Below are 14321 nucleotides of genomic sequence, written 5' to 3' on the forward strand. Positions count from 1 at the left end.
CTCGGCCAGGTATGGGGGTAAAATTTATATTACCCACATGGTTGGGAAACCTCCTTTATCCCCAAAAAAAGAACATGAAAACTGGTCTCAAGCCAGTGACATCCCTGGGGCGTCTGACAAAAGCAACTGCAGAAACACTGAAGGGACATGTACTCAACCCAACCACCAAGGTGGCCCACAGAAAAAGCCTGTTGAATATGCACTTTCTTTCCCTCTCTCTCTCTCTTTAATGGAGATGGGGTCACACTCCGTCACCGGCACTGGAGTACAGTGGGGTCTCACTATGTTGCCCAGGCTGGTCTCAAACTCCTGGCCTCAAGCCATCCTCCTGCCTCAGCCTCCCCAAGTGCTGAGATTATGGTGTGAGCCACTGTGATGGGCTTGAAGATGCACTTTTGATTCAAAATTAGAAAACACACCTGAAACAGTCTGACCTAGAGAAACTTTTTCATCTAAGTCAGTCATAAAAATCAAATATTTGTGCTTAGACTCAGATCAATCTATATAAAGTGTTGAGGAAAGTTTTTTAATAACAAAACACATTAAATCATATTGCTCTTAATATATTACTGTTAATGTTTTATTATATTGTGGAAAATTTTGTTACCTATTAATATTTTAATGAGAGCAACTAGATCTTTTATGTTGCAAATAAGTAAATGCGATATCTTTAAAAATTGTTTTTCCTATCCTTATCTCATTCTTTTTATTTTACTTTTATTATTTTGTTGTTGTTGCCCACACTGGTCTCAAACTCCTGAGCTCATCGATCCTCCCACCTCAGCTTCCCAAAGTGCTGGGATTACAGGCATGAGCCACTGCATCTAGCCAATCTCATCCTTTTTATGTTTCTGTATGTGACTATGTAATTCTATCTCATCCTTTAGAACTTTAGAATGTCTACATATACTTACATAGAACCTATTTGAGTATATAATATATGATTAATTTATTTAAAATATTGTGGGGAGTCGAGCCAGCGTCGCCGCAGTGATGTCGTTGGAGAGCAAGCAATTCCTGACGGAGCTGACCAGACTCTTCCAGAAGTGCCGGACGTTGGGCAGCGTCTATATCACCTTGAAGAAGTATGATGGTCGAACCAAACCCATTCCAAAGAAAGGTTCTGTGGAGGGCTTTGAGCCCTCAGACAACAAGTGTCTGTTAAGAGCTATCGATGGGAAAAAGAAGATGAGCACTGTGGTGAACTCCAAGGAAGTGAGTAAGTTTCAGATGGCTTATTCAAACCTACTGAGAGCTAACATGGACGGACTGAGAAGAGGGACAAAAAGAGCAAAAGGAAAAAGACCAAAGCAGCAGCACAGTAAAGGGCACAAATTCCCTGCTTTCACCAATTAACCACTGAATTGCTATTTTTTCCTTTGGTTTTTACTTTTGGCCACATAGCTAGGTTTCTGGTTCCCCCACAGTAGGTGTTTTCACATAAGATTAGGGTCCTCTTGGAAAGAATAGTTGCCATGTTTACAGGGTAGTTGTGGTAAGAATCTAGTTTATTTTACATGTGGCTAATTGGTCTGTGCTGCATGGTTATATACTCCTGGATTATAGATTAGAAGTCTCTGAAGTCATCTCTGTGAAAAGCAAGCTATCATTAAACATGTCTGTTTATCGATCAATCAATAAATAAAATATTGTTTATTTGGGGATACATGCTGAAAATCATTTTATTGATGGGGTACAAAATAAAAAAAAAGCAGAGACTACTGAATTAGAAATATACATTTTTTCAGGCACAGATGGAACATTTACAACCACATACTAGGCCATAGAGCAAATCTCAAACAAATGCCAGAGGATTCATATGTATTCATTTTCTACAGCTGCTACAACAAATTACCACAAACTTAGTGGTTGAAAACAACCCAAATGTATTATGTTACAGCTCTACAGGTCAGAAGTCTAAAACAGGCCTCACCAGGCTACAATCAGTGATGGCAGGTACAGCTGCCCCTGGAGGCTGAAGGGTCAAATCCATCTCCTTGCCCCTTCCAGCTTCTAGAAGCCGCCCACATACTGAGGCTCATGGCCTTCTTCTTCCAACTTCAAAGTCAGCAACATCTTGATCCTTCTCATGCAGCTGCCTCTCTGGCGCTGTCTCCTCTGCCTCTTTGCCACTTACAAGGATGCTTGTGATTACACTGGGTCTACCTGGATAATGCAGAATAATCACCCATTGCAAGGCCAACCTTGATTCCATCTGCAGCCTTAACTCCCCTTTGCCATATTAACATGCAGTTCAGGGGCGCAGATGTCCTCGGGGGACCAACGTGCTGCCTGCCATGCTACACAGACAGAGTGCTCGGGCCACAATAAATTTAAAATTAAAATAATAAACAACAAAAAGTTAAGCCCCACAGATCTGGAAAATTTGTAATGCATTTATAAATGAAATATAGGTAAAAATAAATAATAACGGGAAAAGCAAATCAACAATAATGAAAAAAACAATATAGCAAAGCTGATGAGATGTAGCTAAAGTAGATCTTCAAGGGAAGTTTATAGCCTTAAATGCATATATTAGAAAATAAGAAATTTCTAAATTAATTAAGCATCCAATACATTAGAAAAAGAATGGCAAAGTATGCCGGGTGCAGTGGCTCACACCTGTAATCCCAGCACTTTGAGAGGCCAAGGTGGGTGGATCACTTGAGCTCAAGAGTTCGAGACCAGCCTGACCAACATGGTGAAACCACGTCTCTACTAACAATACAAAATTAGCCAGGTGTGGTGGCGCACACCTGTAATCCCAGCTACTCAGGAGGCTGAGGCAGGAGAATCACTTGACCTCAGGAGGAGGAGGTTGCAGTGAGCCAAGATCATGCCACTGCACTCCAGCCTGGGCAACAGAGCAAGACAGCCTAAAAATAATAATAATAACAGTGAAACAGCTACACACAAGCAAATCAAGTTCTACCAGGCTTTCAAGGAACAGATTATCCCTATTGTATATAATCTGTATATAAAAAAATAAAAAATAGCACTTAAAAACCAAGTGGTCAAAGCAAGGAAAATAGAATCGTGTCACAGAAACCAAGGGAAGTAATAATTGTCACGTAGGTGGAGAGCTGCCAGATCCCACATATCTCGGTTAAACTTTGCTTCCTGGATGAGGCACTCCCTACCCCTTAAATCCCCCTATTAGGGGTATAGACACCTATATTGCACCCCAACTCTCTCCTTCATAGCAATAATGACCATTAGTAACTAATTTTAATTTTGTTTTGTTTTTTGGGTTTTGTGAGATTAGGTCTTGCTCTATCTCCCAGGCTTGAGTGCACTGGCATGATCATGGCTCACTGCCACCTCGACCCCCTGGGCTCAAGTGATCCTCCCACCTCAGCCTTCCGAGTGGCTGGGACCACAGGCACGTGCCACCACACCCAGTTAATTTATTTTTATTATGTGTAGAGACGGGGTGTCACTCTGTTGCCCAGGCTGGTCTTAAACTCCTGGGCTCAAGCAATCCTTCCGCCTCAGCCTCCCAACGTGACTGGGATTCCAGGTGTGAGCCGCCTCACCTGGCCAATTTTACATTTGTCTTTGAGATTATATGATCGATGTCTGACTCTCACACTGGTGTGTCAACTCGTCAGGGCAGAAACCACATATTTGTCTGTTTGTTTTTCATCTTTGTGCCCCATTACTGAGCTGGTTCCTAACACAAAATGGATGTGCAAAAAACGCTTGTCAAATGAATGAGGAGGTCTAAGGGGCCTTGAGCCCTCTGACGTTTCCATTTTATAATTGTGGACAGAGCCGCTACGGCACAAAGCTAAGCTGGACCGTCCAATGTTTAGCCAGTGCCTTATGTGCTAGGAGACACTGGGAGCTGTGCTGGGCTTCTGAGGAGTGGGCAGAGGCTGGAAATACCCATAGTTGGTCAGTCTCCTGTGTCACCCAGACTGGGGAGGTGCAGAAATGAAAATTACAGAGCTGCGAGGACCCAGAACCTCATGAATGAGCTTAACTCACTGTCCTGACCAGGTGGCCTCTCAAAGCCTTGCTGGGAAGGAGGCTTTAAGGTGGTGGGGGCAGCAGTGCTGGTGGTGGTCGTCGGGGAGGAAGCAATGGGGAGCAGGGGACAAAGAAGGCCAGACAAACTCAGAGCTGCAGGTGATGAGACTCAGGAGCCTAAGTCAGGAACAGTGATTGCGGACATCTTTGTCCTGTAACAGAATTTCCTCCTAAGGAAAGGTCTCGCAGAGACTGGTCCTGCTGGGCGCTTTAACAGGTTATCGATTCATAAAAATTGGAGAAAAAAGACAAAGTCTGCCACACCTAACAGCCTTCTGTTTAGAGCTGGTTTAGAGGAAACTTTAAGCAAGTCTTGTGTCCGACAATTTGGGCCTGAGGCAGGGTACAGGTAAGGGAACAGACAGGAGACACGGAGGCAAGAACAAGACTTCAGCTGAAAGAGAAATCAGAGCCAGAGGCGGCCACAAGAACACCCAACCTACTGGAACTCATGCAGGTGGACAGCCTGCCCAGGACTTGCCCTGAGTGGGAAGCAAGGAGCATCTTATCTAGATTTTAAGGAGCAGGGTGCCCCTGGCTGACATCTAGGCTACAGTCACTGGGCCAGGTGGAGGGTTGGTCAGGCCCTCTCAAAAGTCATGAGAGGCCGGGCACAGTGGCTCACGCTTGTAATCCCAACACTTTGGGAGGCCGAGGAGGGCGGATCACTTGAGGCCAGGAGTTTGAGACCAGCCTGGCCAACATAGTGAAATCCCGTCTCTACTAAAAATACAAAAAATTAGCCGGGTATGGTGGCCGGTACCTATAATCCCAGCTACTTGGGAGGCTGATGTATAAGAATCGCTTGAACCTGGGAGGCAAAGGTTGCAGTGAGCTGAGATCATGCCACTGCACTCCAGCCTGGGCAACAGTGACAGACCCTGTCTCAAAAAAAAAAAAAAAAAAAAAAGAACCAAAAAAAGTCATGAGAGTCCGCAGAGTTCTCAAGAAGGGCTGCTGTGGGCCTGTTTCTGGAAAGGAAAGAAAAGCAGGGAGCTGTTGAGAAAATACCATATGTTTTTATGCCCCAGCCAGGCATGGGGGAGAGGCTGACCCCAAAAGAGAAAGTGGTTGTGTGAGATTTCAAGGAAGATGTCAGGCTGCATCCCAGGGCCTCTAGACAAAAGGAAGGGCCCAGCCAGGCATGGTGGCTCGTGCCTGTAATCCTTGCACTTTGGGAGGCCGAGGCAGGCAGATCACCTGAGGCTAGGTGTTCTGGTCCAGCCTGGCCAACATGACAAAACCCCATCTCTACTAAAAATACAAAAAATAAGCTGGGCACGGTGGCTCTCCCCTGTAATCGCAGCCAAGGTGGGCGGATCAACTTGAGGCCAGCCTGACCAACGTGGCAAAACTCCATCTCTACTAAAAATACAAAAATTAGCTGAGCGTGGTGGCACGCACCTGTCATCCCAGTTACTCGGGAGGCTGAGGCGTGAGAATGGCTTGAGCCTGGGAGACAGAGGTTGCAGTGAGCTGAGATTGCATCATTGCACTCCAGCCTGGGTGACAGAGTGAAATGGAGGGAGGAAAAAAAAAAAAAAAAGGAAGGTCCCGTCCAGGGAGCCAGCCTAGGATGGGGAAGGCTCACCAGAAGTGGATGCAAAGAGTGCTGGAGATGAGCTCATTCTATTTGCCTAGGAAAGAAAAACGTCCAGAAACCTGGCTTTCCTCCTCTTGGCCGAGGCCCTCCAGGAAAGCCAGGCAGACCCTGCTCCTGCTCTGACCCCCTGGAGAAGTGATATGTAGAAAAGAGGAGATGGGCTTTGGCCCAGAGGACAGCAGCCTTAGGCTAGTGAGCAGTTCCCAGTCGGTTCAAGGTTGCTAGGCTCAGCGAACTCCAAGTCCCTGTTCGACAAGTTTCTTCCTAAAGGTCCCCAGTTCCTCATGATTCTTCTGAGGGTCTCATCCATCCTCCCAGGGCCTGCTGTCAGCTAGCCACCCCACTGCCCCATGCCTGCAGTGAAGACATTTACCACAACCTGGAAATGGCTGGTGACAGAAAAGTCCTCAGGGCCACAGCACTCTCTGCGGTGGGAATTCAGGTGCCTTGCCTGATGGTGACAAGGGTAGTTTTGCATAAACAGCTCTCTGAATCACACCCAGATGTGGCTTCTGACTTGAGTGGACCCCCATGAAGAGCTGCAGAGGGGGCTGGGAAAAGACAAGAGAATGGAGAAAATGAGGAGAAAGGAAACTACAGAGTGAGATAGAGAACAGATCTGACAGGTGTGACCACAGCAGTGTGACATTTATGAACAGTGTGGAAACAACGGCAAAGCCCCTGAATTAAAAACTTCCTGGGGAAATAAGCCACTCCACATATCGGTTGCTGAGGAAAGAGTGGAGGAGGCTGTTGACCCGTGTGTGTCCCCATGACTCAAAGAGGGAAAAGTCTAGCTGTTTCCAATATCCCAAAATCAGTCTTGCTGGGAGAACTGGGAAAATAAAAAAGAGATGAGCCCCGTAGGAAGCTACGTTTAATCCCAAGCGCCCAAGGCTAGGAGAGAAGATGCTCCAGGTGATCCAGGACACCAGTGACTGACACAGCCAGAGGTGGGAAGGGGAGGATAAAGATGGCACAAAAGAGAGGAGTGAGCAAGGGTCTGAGAGGGAAGGCCATGTGGGCAGTAGGTGGCACCCACATCAGAGACTGACATGAGGATTAAAGGAGAGCATAGGTGATCTGTCAGAGTGTGACAGAAGAGAGGCAGCTCTACGCCCCTTGCTTGCAATTCTGAGCATTCTGTAGCAAACTCGTTTGGCCATCAAACCAGACCTCAGTTGAGACAAGGCTATTTAAGCTTCTTCCCAGTTGGTGTAAATATTCAATAGTTTTGCTGCAGAAATGTTGCGTTTGATTATGAGACTACCCCAACTCCCCAAGGGTGTTTTGTGGTGCTAGTTTCTGTATAAACCTGAAAAATTCTGAATTCCAAAACTTATCTGACCCCCAAAGTTTCAGATAAGAGCTTGTGGATCTGTGCTGAATTCTGGTTCTCCTTCCTTCTTTCAACTGTTGTCTGTGAAAGGAGGGATGCAGGTATGGGAGACAGGAGACGTGCGAATTCGTTTGTAAACTGTGGACGGGGGGGGTGGGTGGTGGTGGGGGGGTAACGTGGGCACCTTTGTGCGCAAGTGCATGAATAGGAGGGGTGAGCGACTGTGTGTCCATCACCTTTTTGTCAAAGAAGCAGGAGTCAGTGGGCTACATGCTTCATGAGCAGGAGAGGCGGAAACTAAGGAAGGCTCATGTGTTGGAGGAAGCATGTTTGAAGAGCAGCAGGTCTGACAGAGTTTGCTCTTTAATACTCTCCCCAGCACACGGAAGGGGAAGGGGGTGGAGGTTGCTGCTATGAGAGAGAAAAAAAAAACAGCCACAATAGAGATTCTGCCTTCAAAGGTTGGCTTGCCACCTGAAGCAGCCACTGCCCAGGGGGTGCAAAGAAGAGACAGCAGCGCCCAGCTTGGAGGTGCTAACTCCAGAGGCCAGCATCAGCAACTGGGCACAGAAAGGAGCTCCCTGGGCAGGGACCATGGCACGGCCACATCCCTGGTGGCTGTGCGTTCTGGGGACCCTGGTGGGGCTCTCAGCTACTCCAGCCCCCAAGAGCTGCCCAGAGAGGCACTACTGGGCTCAGGGAAAGCTGTGCTGCCAGATGTGTGAGCCAGGTAAGAGGGGGCCTTGGTAAGGGCCAGGTGAGTGGCGAAAGAGAGAGGACTGGGGTTAATACAGTAAATAGGCGCAGGGTGAGACTGAGCTCAAGCAAGGAGGGAAATCCTGCAGCTGTGGGGAGGCACCACCTTGAAGAGGGCAGAGAACCAGCCCTTCTCAGGCCTTGATCCCTTACCCTCTCCTCCCAGGAACATTCCTCGTGAAGGACTGTGACCAGCACAGAAAGGCTGCTCAGTGTGATCCTTGCATACCGGGGGTCTCCTTCTCTCCCGACCACCACACCCGGCCCCACTGTGAGAGCTGTCGGCACTGTAACTCTGGTGAGGTGGGCAAGGGTGTGTAGGTGGGGACACTGGACAAGCATTTGGGGGAGCAAGGCTGGTGACGGGTTTGGGGGTGCAAGGAGGATGAGGGGGCCAAAGCTTTGGCCTTCTTCAAGGCTCACAGCAAGTGGAGCCAATGCTGGGAAATGGGGCACCCTAGGTGGGGCATGAATTAACATGGGCAGACATCTAGTATTTCAGGAAAGGGATAAATAGAATTTGAGGGATTGGTGAGAATGGGTCTATGGATAGGATCAAGACAATAAAATGAGAGAAGTGGCTCTACGACCCCAGATTTCGGGCAAGCAACCCCCAACCAATAAACTGACTGTGTTCCCAGAGTGCACATGTGTAGGTTGGCCATTGGGAATTTGGAATACATCTTTCTAAGGAAATAACAAAACAACCCAATAGGTAACGACCTTTTTTTGCACAAAAGCCAATTTGAGAAAATGAGTATGTATGTAGCCTGTGTTTTTATTTTATAGTTCCAAAAAAAAAGTTTTTTTTTAAACTAAGAAGTATAATATCTGCAGTTGTGCTTATGAATGCTGTTATTATTTCTCCATCTTCGCTACAATTTCAGAAACTACGGCCAGTATACACTAGAATAGCAGGCTTTAAAGCGGCCCCTTTGAACAAATGTTCTCTAGCAAGACACTTTTTAGAACTAGGTAACTGTAACTATTAAACTACCTACTTGCAAAATGTGTTTGGTGTCACTGGGTCTCTTGGTACTGGGTTTTGTTTTGTTTAGTTTAGAGACAAGGTCTAGCTCTGTCACCCAGGCTGGAGTGCAGTGGTGCAATCATAGCTCCCCACAGCCTTGAACTCCTGGGCTCAAGCAATCTTCTTGTCTCAGCCTCCGAAAGTGCCAGGATTACAGGTGTGAGCTACAGTGCCTGGTCCCGTAAAAACAAAAACAAAAACCAACACCAGATGTGGTGGCTCATGCCTATAATCCCAGCACTTGGGAGGCCAAGGCAGAAGGGTATTTGCATATTTTGTAGAGACTTGAGCCCAGGAGCTTGAGACCAGCTGGGCAACATAGTGAGACCTTGTCTCTAAAAAAATTGGCTGGTCATGGTAGTGCACCTGCAGTCCCAGCTACTTGGGAGGCTGAGATGGGAAGATCACTTGAGCCCAGGAGGTCCAGGCTGCTCACACCACTGCACTCCAGCCTGGGTAACAGAGCAAAACCCTTTGTCACACACACACACACACACACACACACACACAAAAAGCCAGAGCAGTGGCTCACACTTGTAATCCCAGCACTTTAGGAGGCCAAGGCAGGCGGATCCCTTGAGCCCAGGAGTTTAAGAACACCCTGGGCAACATGGCAAAACCCTGTCTCTACTAAAAATGCAAAAAGTTAGCCAGGCGTGGTGGCACGAACCTATAGTCCCAGCTACTCAGAAGGCTGAAGTGAGAAGATCACTTGAGTCCAGGAAGTGGAGGCTGCAGTGAGCCGTGACTGTACCACTGCACTCCAGCTTGGGAGACAGAGTGAGCAGAGTGAGACCCTGTTTCCAAAAAAAAAAAAAGAAAACAAAAGCTTTTCCATTGCAAATCAACCAAAAAGGAACATCTTTAATACACAAGAAATATTCTTCAGTCTACTTAACTTAAAAATGTAACTGTAATAGATGCTTTTCTCTTGGCAGCAGCCCCTACAGGGTTGGAACTTTTCCTAGTCAAAACCCCCCTACTCACTCTGCAGACACTTCCTGAAGGTCTTCGCCCCATACTGAGCCCATCTTCAGTCCCTTCACTTGTTCCAAACTAGCCCAATCCATGACCCTTCTCTGGGAGCTCAGCCAACAGATCCCAAAGTACCGCAGCAGCACCTGGCTGCAGAAGGACCCCCGGGAAATGCAGCCAGGGGTGAGAAGATGGGTGGGCTGAATGAGCTCGGCCCTCTCTGGGCCTTAGTGCTGGCATCTGTGAGATGAGGACATGCCTGAAGTCAGCCTGGAATTTTGAGCCCAGGTTATACCTGGTAAATAGAACTCCCAGGTCTCCGGATACTCACCACTAAAACAATAGCACCTCATTGTTTTTGTTTTGTTTTGTTTTGTTTTTTAATTATACTTTAAGTTCTAGGGTACATGTACACAATGTGCAGGTTTGTTACATATGTATACATGTGCCATGTTGGTGTGCTGCACCCATTAACTCATCATTTACATTAGGTATATCTCCTAATGCTATCCCTCCCCCATCCCCACACCCCACGACAGGCGACAGGCCCCAGTGTGTGATGTTCCCCTTCCTGTGTCCAAGTGTTCTCATTGTTCAATTCCCACCTACGAGTGAGAACACATTGTTTTGAACCCCCCCCCCAGCAGCTTCTTTAACCCCTCCATTTCCCTTTTGGTGGAGACCCTTAGTCATCACTCCTCCCTACCACCAGTGCTCTCCCCTCCTGCACTGTCCCAGGCTTCCTCATTCTTCCCTTGCAGGTCCTTATCCAACATGGCTCACAATTCCTGGGAAGCCACAAGGAAACCAAATTCTAGTAGCAACTCAGAGTCAGCATTCATTAGCAGGTCACAGGGCCATAAGGATGCCAAGAAGGAATTTGTCCCTCTCCTTGTCCTGACAAAAGGCATAAGTAGAAGAAAATTGTTAGGTTTGGTTATGACCTTTGACATTCTCTCTTTGACATCCTCCCTTTCTGCACCCCTCTTCCACCTGTCAGGGCACCTAGGACTCCCCGGGTCCCCACAAGTGTCTGCCCTAAGGCCCACCAGGCTTCCTTGCAGCCTGTCCCACATCTGGGTGTCACTGCCTTCCTCTGAATCACCCTCCTCTCAAACCAGTCACCAGCGAGCCCAGCCCAGCCCAGCTAGTGCCCTACCACCCCCGCCCCCAGGATAATTAACACCCAGCCACCCAGCATCGGACCCCTACACTTGAGCAAAATGTATATTTTAAAGGCAAATTCTCACGCCTATAATCCCAGCACTTTGGGAGGCCAAGGCGGGCGGATCACGAGGTCAGGAGATTGAGACCATCCTGGCTAATACAGTGAAACCCCATCTCTACTAAAAATACAAAAAATTAGCCAGGTGTGGTGGCACACACCTGTAATCCCAGCTACTAGGGAGGCTGAGGCAGGAGAATCACTTGAACTCAGGAGGCGGAGGTTGCAGTGAGCCAAGATCGTGCCACTGCACTCCAACCTGGGCGACAAAGCAAGACTGTCAAAAAACAAACAAACAAAATAAAGGCTAAGTAACTGTAATCAAGTAACTATTTATTATTTATTTATTTTAGTGTATCCACAGGTTGTGCAGCCATCAACACTATCTAATTCTATAACATTTTCGTTACCCCAGAGAAACCTGTACCCCTTAGCAATGACTCCCCATTTCCTCCCCCCAACCAACCCCAGCCCCAGCCCCAGCCCCTGGGAATCCCTAATATACTTTGTTTTGTTTTTTGTTGGTGGTGTTTGAGACAGGATCTCACTCTGTCACCCAGGCTGGAGCGCAGTATCATGATCTCAGCTCACTGTAACCTCCACCTCCCGGGCTCAAGCGATCCTCCCACCTCAGCCTCCCCAGTAGCTGGGCCTACAGGTGTGCACCACCACGCCCAGCTAATTTTTGTATTTTTTGTAGAGACGGGGTTTCACCATGTTGGTCAGGCTGGTCTCAAACTCCTGAGCTCAAGCAATCCACCCACCTCAACCTCCCAAAGTGCTGGGATTACAGGCGTAAGCCACTGCACCTGGCTATTTTCTTTCTTTCTTTTCTTTTTTTTTTTTTTTTTTGAGATGGAGTTTCACTCTGTTACCCAGGCTGGAGTGCAGTGGCGTGATCTCGGCTCACTGCAACTTCCACCTCCCGGGTTCAAGCAATTCCCTGCCTCACCCGGCTATTTTCTATTTGTTGATCTGCTGCTGGTTATCCCTGTGAGCCAAATTTGTACAAATTCTTAAGCTTTACAATCATGCGTGCCTCTCTGTACGTATATTATACTTTAATTAAAAGTTATTAAAGTATTGGGGCCGAGCACAGTGGCTCACGCCTGTAATCCCAACACTTTGGGAGGCTGAGGCTGGTGCATCACCTGAGGTCAGGAGTTTAATACCAGCCTGGCCAATACAGTAAAACTCCGTTGCTACTAAAAATACAAAAAATTAGCCAGGTGTGGTGACGGGCACCTGTAATCCCAGCTACTCGGGAGGCTGAGGCAGGAGAATTGCTTGAACCCGGGAGGCAGAGGTTGCAATGAGCCAAGGTCACGCCATTGCACTCCAGCCTCGGCAACAAGAGCAAGACTCCATCTCAAAAAAATAAATAAAAAATAAAAAATGTATCAGGGAGTACAAGAGAAAGTCATATAAGCTCTTTCTACTTTTCATGGTTTCTATATCTGAACCCATGAATCTTCCTTCTGAAATGTCCAACTTTCTTCTTTAATAACAATAATAATGGCAAAGGCATTGGGGGACTGTGAGCAAAGGGCAGGCCTTTGCAGGGGTGGGAATAGAAAGGGAAGCACGTCCCTAGAGGTGGGCCTGGGATGGGGGTTGGGGGATGAAGCAAGTGGACCTTGAAGGTCTCCACAGGTCTGAGTGTCCTATGCTCCCTGGTCCTCTCTTCCCCCAGGTCTTCTCGTTCGCAACTGCACCATCACTGCCAATGCTGAGTGTGCCTGTCGCAATGGCTGGCAGTGCAGGGACAAGGAGTGCACCGAGTGTGATCCTCTTCCAAACCCTTCGCTGACCGCTCGGTCATCTCAGGCCCTGAGCCCACACCCTCAGCCCACCCACTTACCTTATGTCAGTGGTAAGTTCCAGGCAACTCTCTGTGCCATCACGTGGGGTAGCGGTGATACCCCAACCAGTACTCCCCACTCCTACCACTAGATAAGGTCAGCCTGTTTCTGCCTTCCCATCCCATCCAGCACCTCTCAGGCCTTCAGATGTGCCCTATGGGGTTCCCTGCTGCTACTCATTCTGTCTCTGTTTTTCCAGAGATGCTGGAGGCCAGGACAGCTGGGCACATGCAGACTCTGGCTGACTTCAGGCAGCTGCCTGCCCGGACTCTCTCTACCCACTGGCCACGTGAGTTTTCTCCTTAATCCCCACCGCTAGAGAGAATGCATACATGAGGGGCCAGGAGGGAAGCCAGACAGAAAGCTCCTAGGATTAGGGATAAAAGGAGGGGAAAAAGCAGAGTCCACTGTTTAGGAGAGGAGTTGGCCAACGGTGGCGGGTGGGATAGAATAAGGTGGGGGAAAGGGGAGAGGCAAGGTGACAGGAGGGCTGGGCTGAGGGAGCCAAGGGCTAGACCCTCCCCTAACCCCTGTGTGTCCCCTCCTATTACAGCCCAAAGATCCCTGTGCAGCTCCGATTTTATTCGCATCCTTGTGATCTTCTCTGGAATGTTCCTTGTTTTCACCCTGGCCGGGGCCCTGTTCCTCCATCAACGAAGGAAATATAGATCAAGTAAGAGACAGAACACAGGTCTCCGGTCCTGCCCTTGCACCACACCCCACTGGCTCAACTCCACTGCCCACGCCTGGAATCTCACTGAAACCCACCAGCTCCACTTCACCAGCCTTGGTCCTACCCCTTCTCTCCCCTTAGCTGGCGTGCTCCTGACACCCCTCCCCCAAGCGCACCCGCCTCTACCCATCTCCTTCTCCCGTCTCCCCCTGCCCCCACTGCTGGCCAAGACTCATCGGATCTCCTTCTGCAGACAAAGGAGAAAGTCCTGTGGAGCCTGCAGAGCCTTGTCGTTACAGCTGCCCCAGGGAGGAGGAGGGCAGCACCATCCCCATCCAGGAGGATTACCGAAAACCGGAGCCGGCCTGCTCCCCCTGAGCCAGCACCTGCGGGAGCTGCACTACAGCCCTGGCCTCGACCCCCACCCCGCCGACCATCCAAGGGAGAGTGAGACCTGGCAGCCACAACTGCAGTCCCATCCTCTTGTCAGGGCCCTTTCCTGTGTACACGTGACAGAGTGCCTTTTCGAGACTGGCAGGGACGAGGACAAATATGGATGAGGTGGAGAGTGGGAAGCAGGAGCCCAGCCAGCTGCGCCTGCGCTGCAGGAGGGCGGGGGCTCTGGTTGTAAAACACACTTCCTGCTGCGAAAGACCCACATGCTACAAGACGGGCAAAATAAAGTGACAGATGACCACCCTGCAGCTCTCCAGCTTCCTCTCTGAAATTCCAGTCCCAAAATCCAGTTTCCTGGCCGCCTCCTGGCTCAGGTCAGGATCTGGCAGAGGAGGTTTCTCGGCCGGTTATGTTGGGGCCTGCTCAAGGG

At 48.8% G+C, this 14321-nt stretch overlaps 1 protein-coding gene, 1 long non-coding RNA gene and 1 pseudogene across 6 annotated transcripts; 2 read left to right on the plus strand and 1 right to left on the minus strand.

Moving 5' to 3' along the window:
- Window positions 1-972: 972 nt before the first annotated feature.
- Window positions 973-1325, plus strand: LOC117975284 (signal recognition particle 14 kDa protein-like; annotated as a pseudogene).
- A 297-nt stretch (window positions 1326-1622) lies between these two features.
- On the minus strand, window positions 1623-14084 carry LOC117975358 (uncharacterized). 4 transcript variants are annotated; one of them, XR_010108793.1, is made up of 7 exons: window positions 13950-14084; window positions 12822-13461; window positions 11122-11237; window positions 9748-10632; window positions 9431-9557; window positions 6015-6186; window positions 1623-2166 (listed from the first exon to the last, which is right to left on the minus strand). It is a non-coding gene; the product is annotated as an uncharacterized LOC117975358 (long non-coding RNA). The 4 variants fall into 4 exon arrangements; XR_010108792.1 differs by having other exon boundaries at window positions 10442-10632; window positions 13950-14082; XR_008620341.2 differs by lacking the exon at window positions 13950-14084 and having other exon boundaries at window positions 12822-13851.
- Window positions 6193-13882, plus strand: CD27 (CD27 molecule). Of its 2 annotated transcripts, XM_055095291.3 has the most exons (7): window positions 6193-7704; window positions 7897-8033; window positions 8618-8705; window positions 12654-12833; window positions 13022-13111; window positions 13376-13495; window positions 13749-13882. In XM_055095291.3, the coding sequence occupies exons 1-7, from the start codon at window positions 7569-7571 to the stop codon at window positions 13871-13873; spliced, it is 876 nt and encodes a 291-aa protein (XP_054951266.1). In that variant the 5' UTR covers window positions 6193-7568; the 3' UTR covers window positions 13874-13882. The 2 variants fall into 2 exon arrangements, with proteins under 2 accessions (XP_054951266.1, XP_003820361.1); XM_003820313.7 differs by lacking the exon at window positions 8618-8705 and having other exon boundaries at window positions 7897-8028.
- Window positions 14085-14321: the final 237 nt, after the last annotated feature.

The sequence above is a fragment of the Pan paniscus genome, chromosome 10 (genome assembly GCF_029289425.2).
Source record: "Pan paniscus chromosome 10, NHGRI_mPanPan1-v2.0_pri, whole genome shotgun sequence".
NCBI classification, from domain to species: domain Eukaryota; kingdom Metazoa; phylum Chordata; class Mammalia; order Primates; family Hominidae; genus Pan; species Pan paniscus.

Bases quoted from the DNA above. Each gene is read 5' to 3' on its own strand.
- CD27 (XM_055095291.3), top strand. From the start codon at position 7,569: ATGGCACGGCCACATCCCTGGTGGCTGTGCGTTCTGGGGACCCTGGTG. The intron at 12,834-13,021 runs GTAAGTTCCAGG...CTGTTTTTCCAG, and splicing joins CCACTTACCTTATGTCAGTG to AGATGCTGGAGGCCAGGACA. The intron at 13,496-13,748 runs GTAAGAGACAGA...CTCCTTCTGCAG, and splicing joins ACGAAGGAAATATAGATCAA to ACAAAGGAGAAAGTCCTGTG.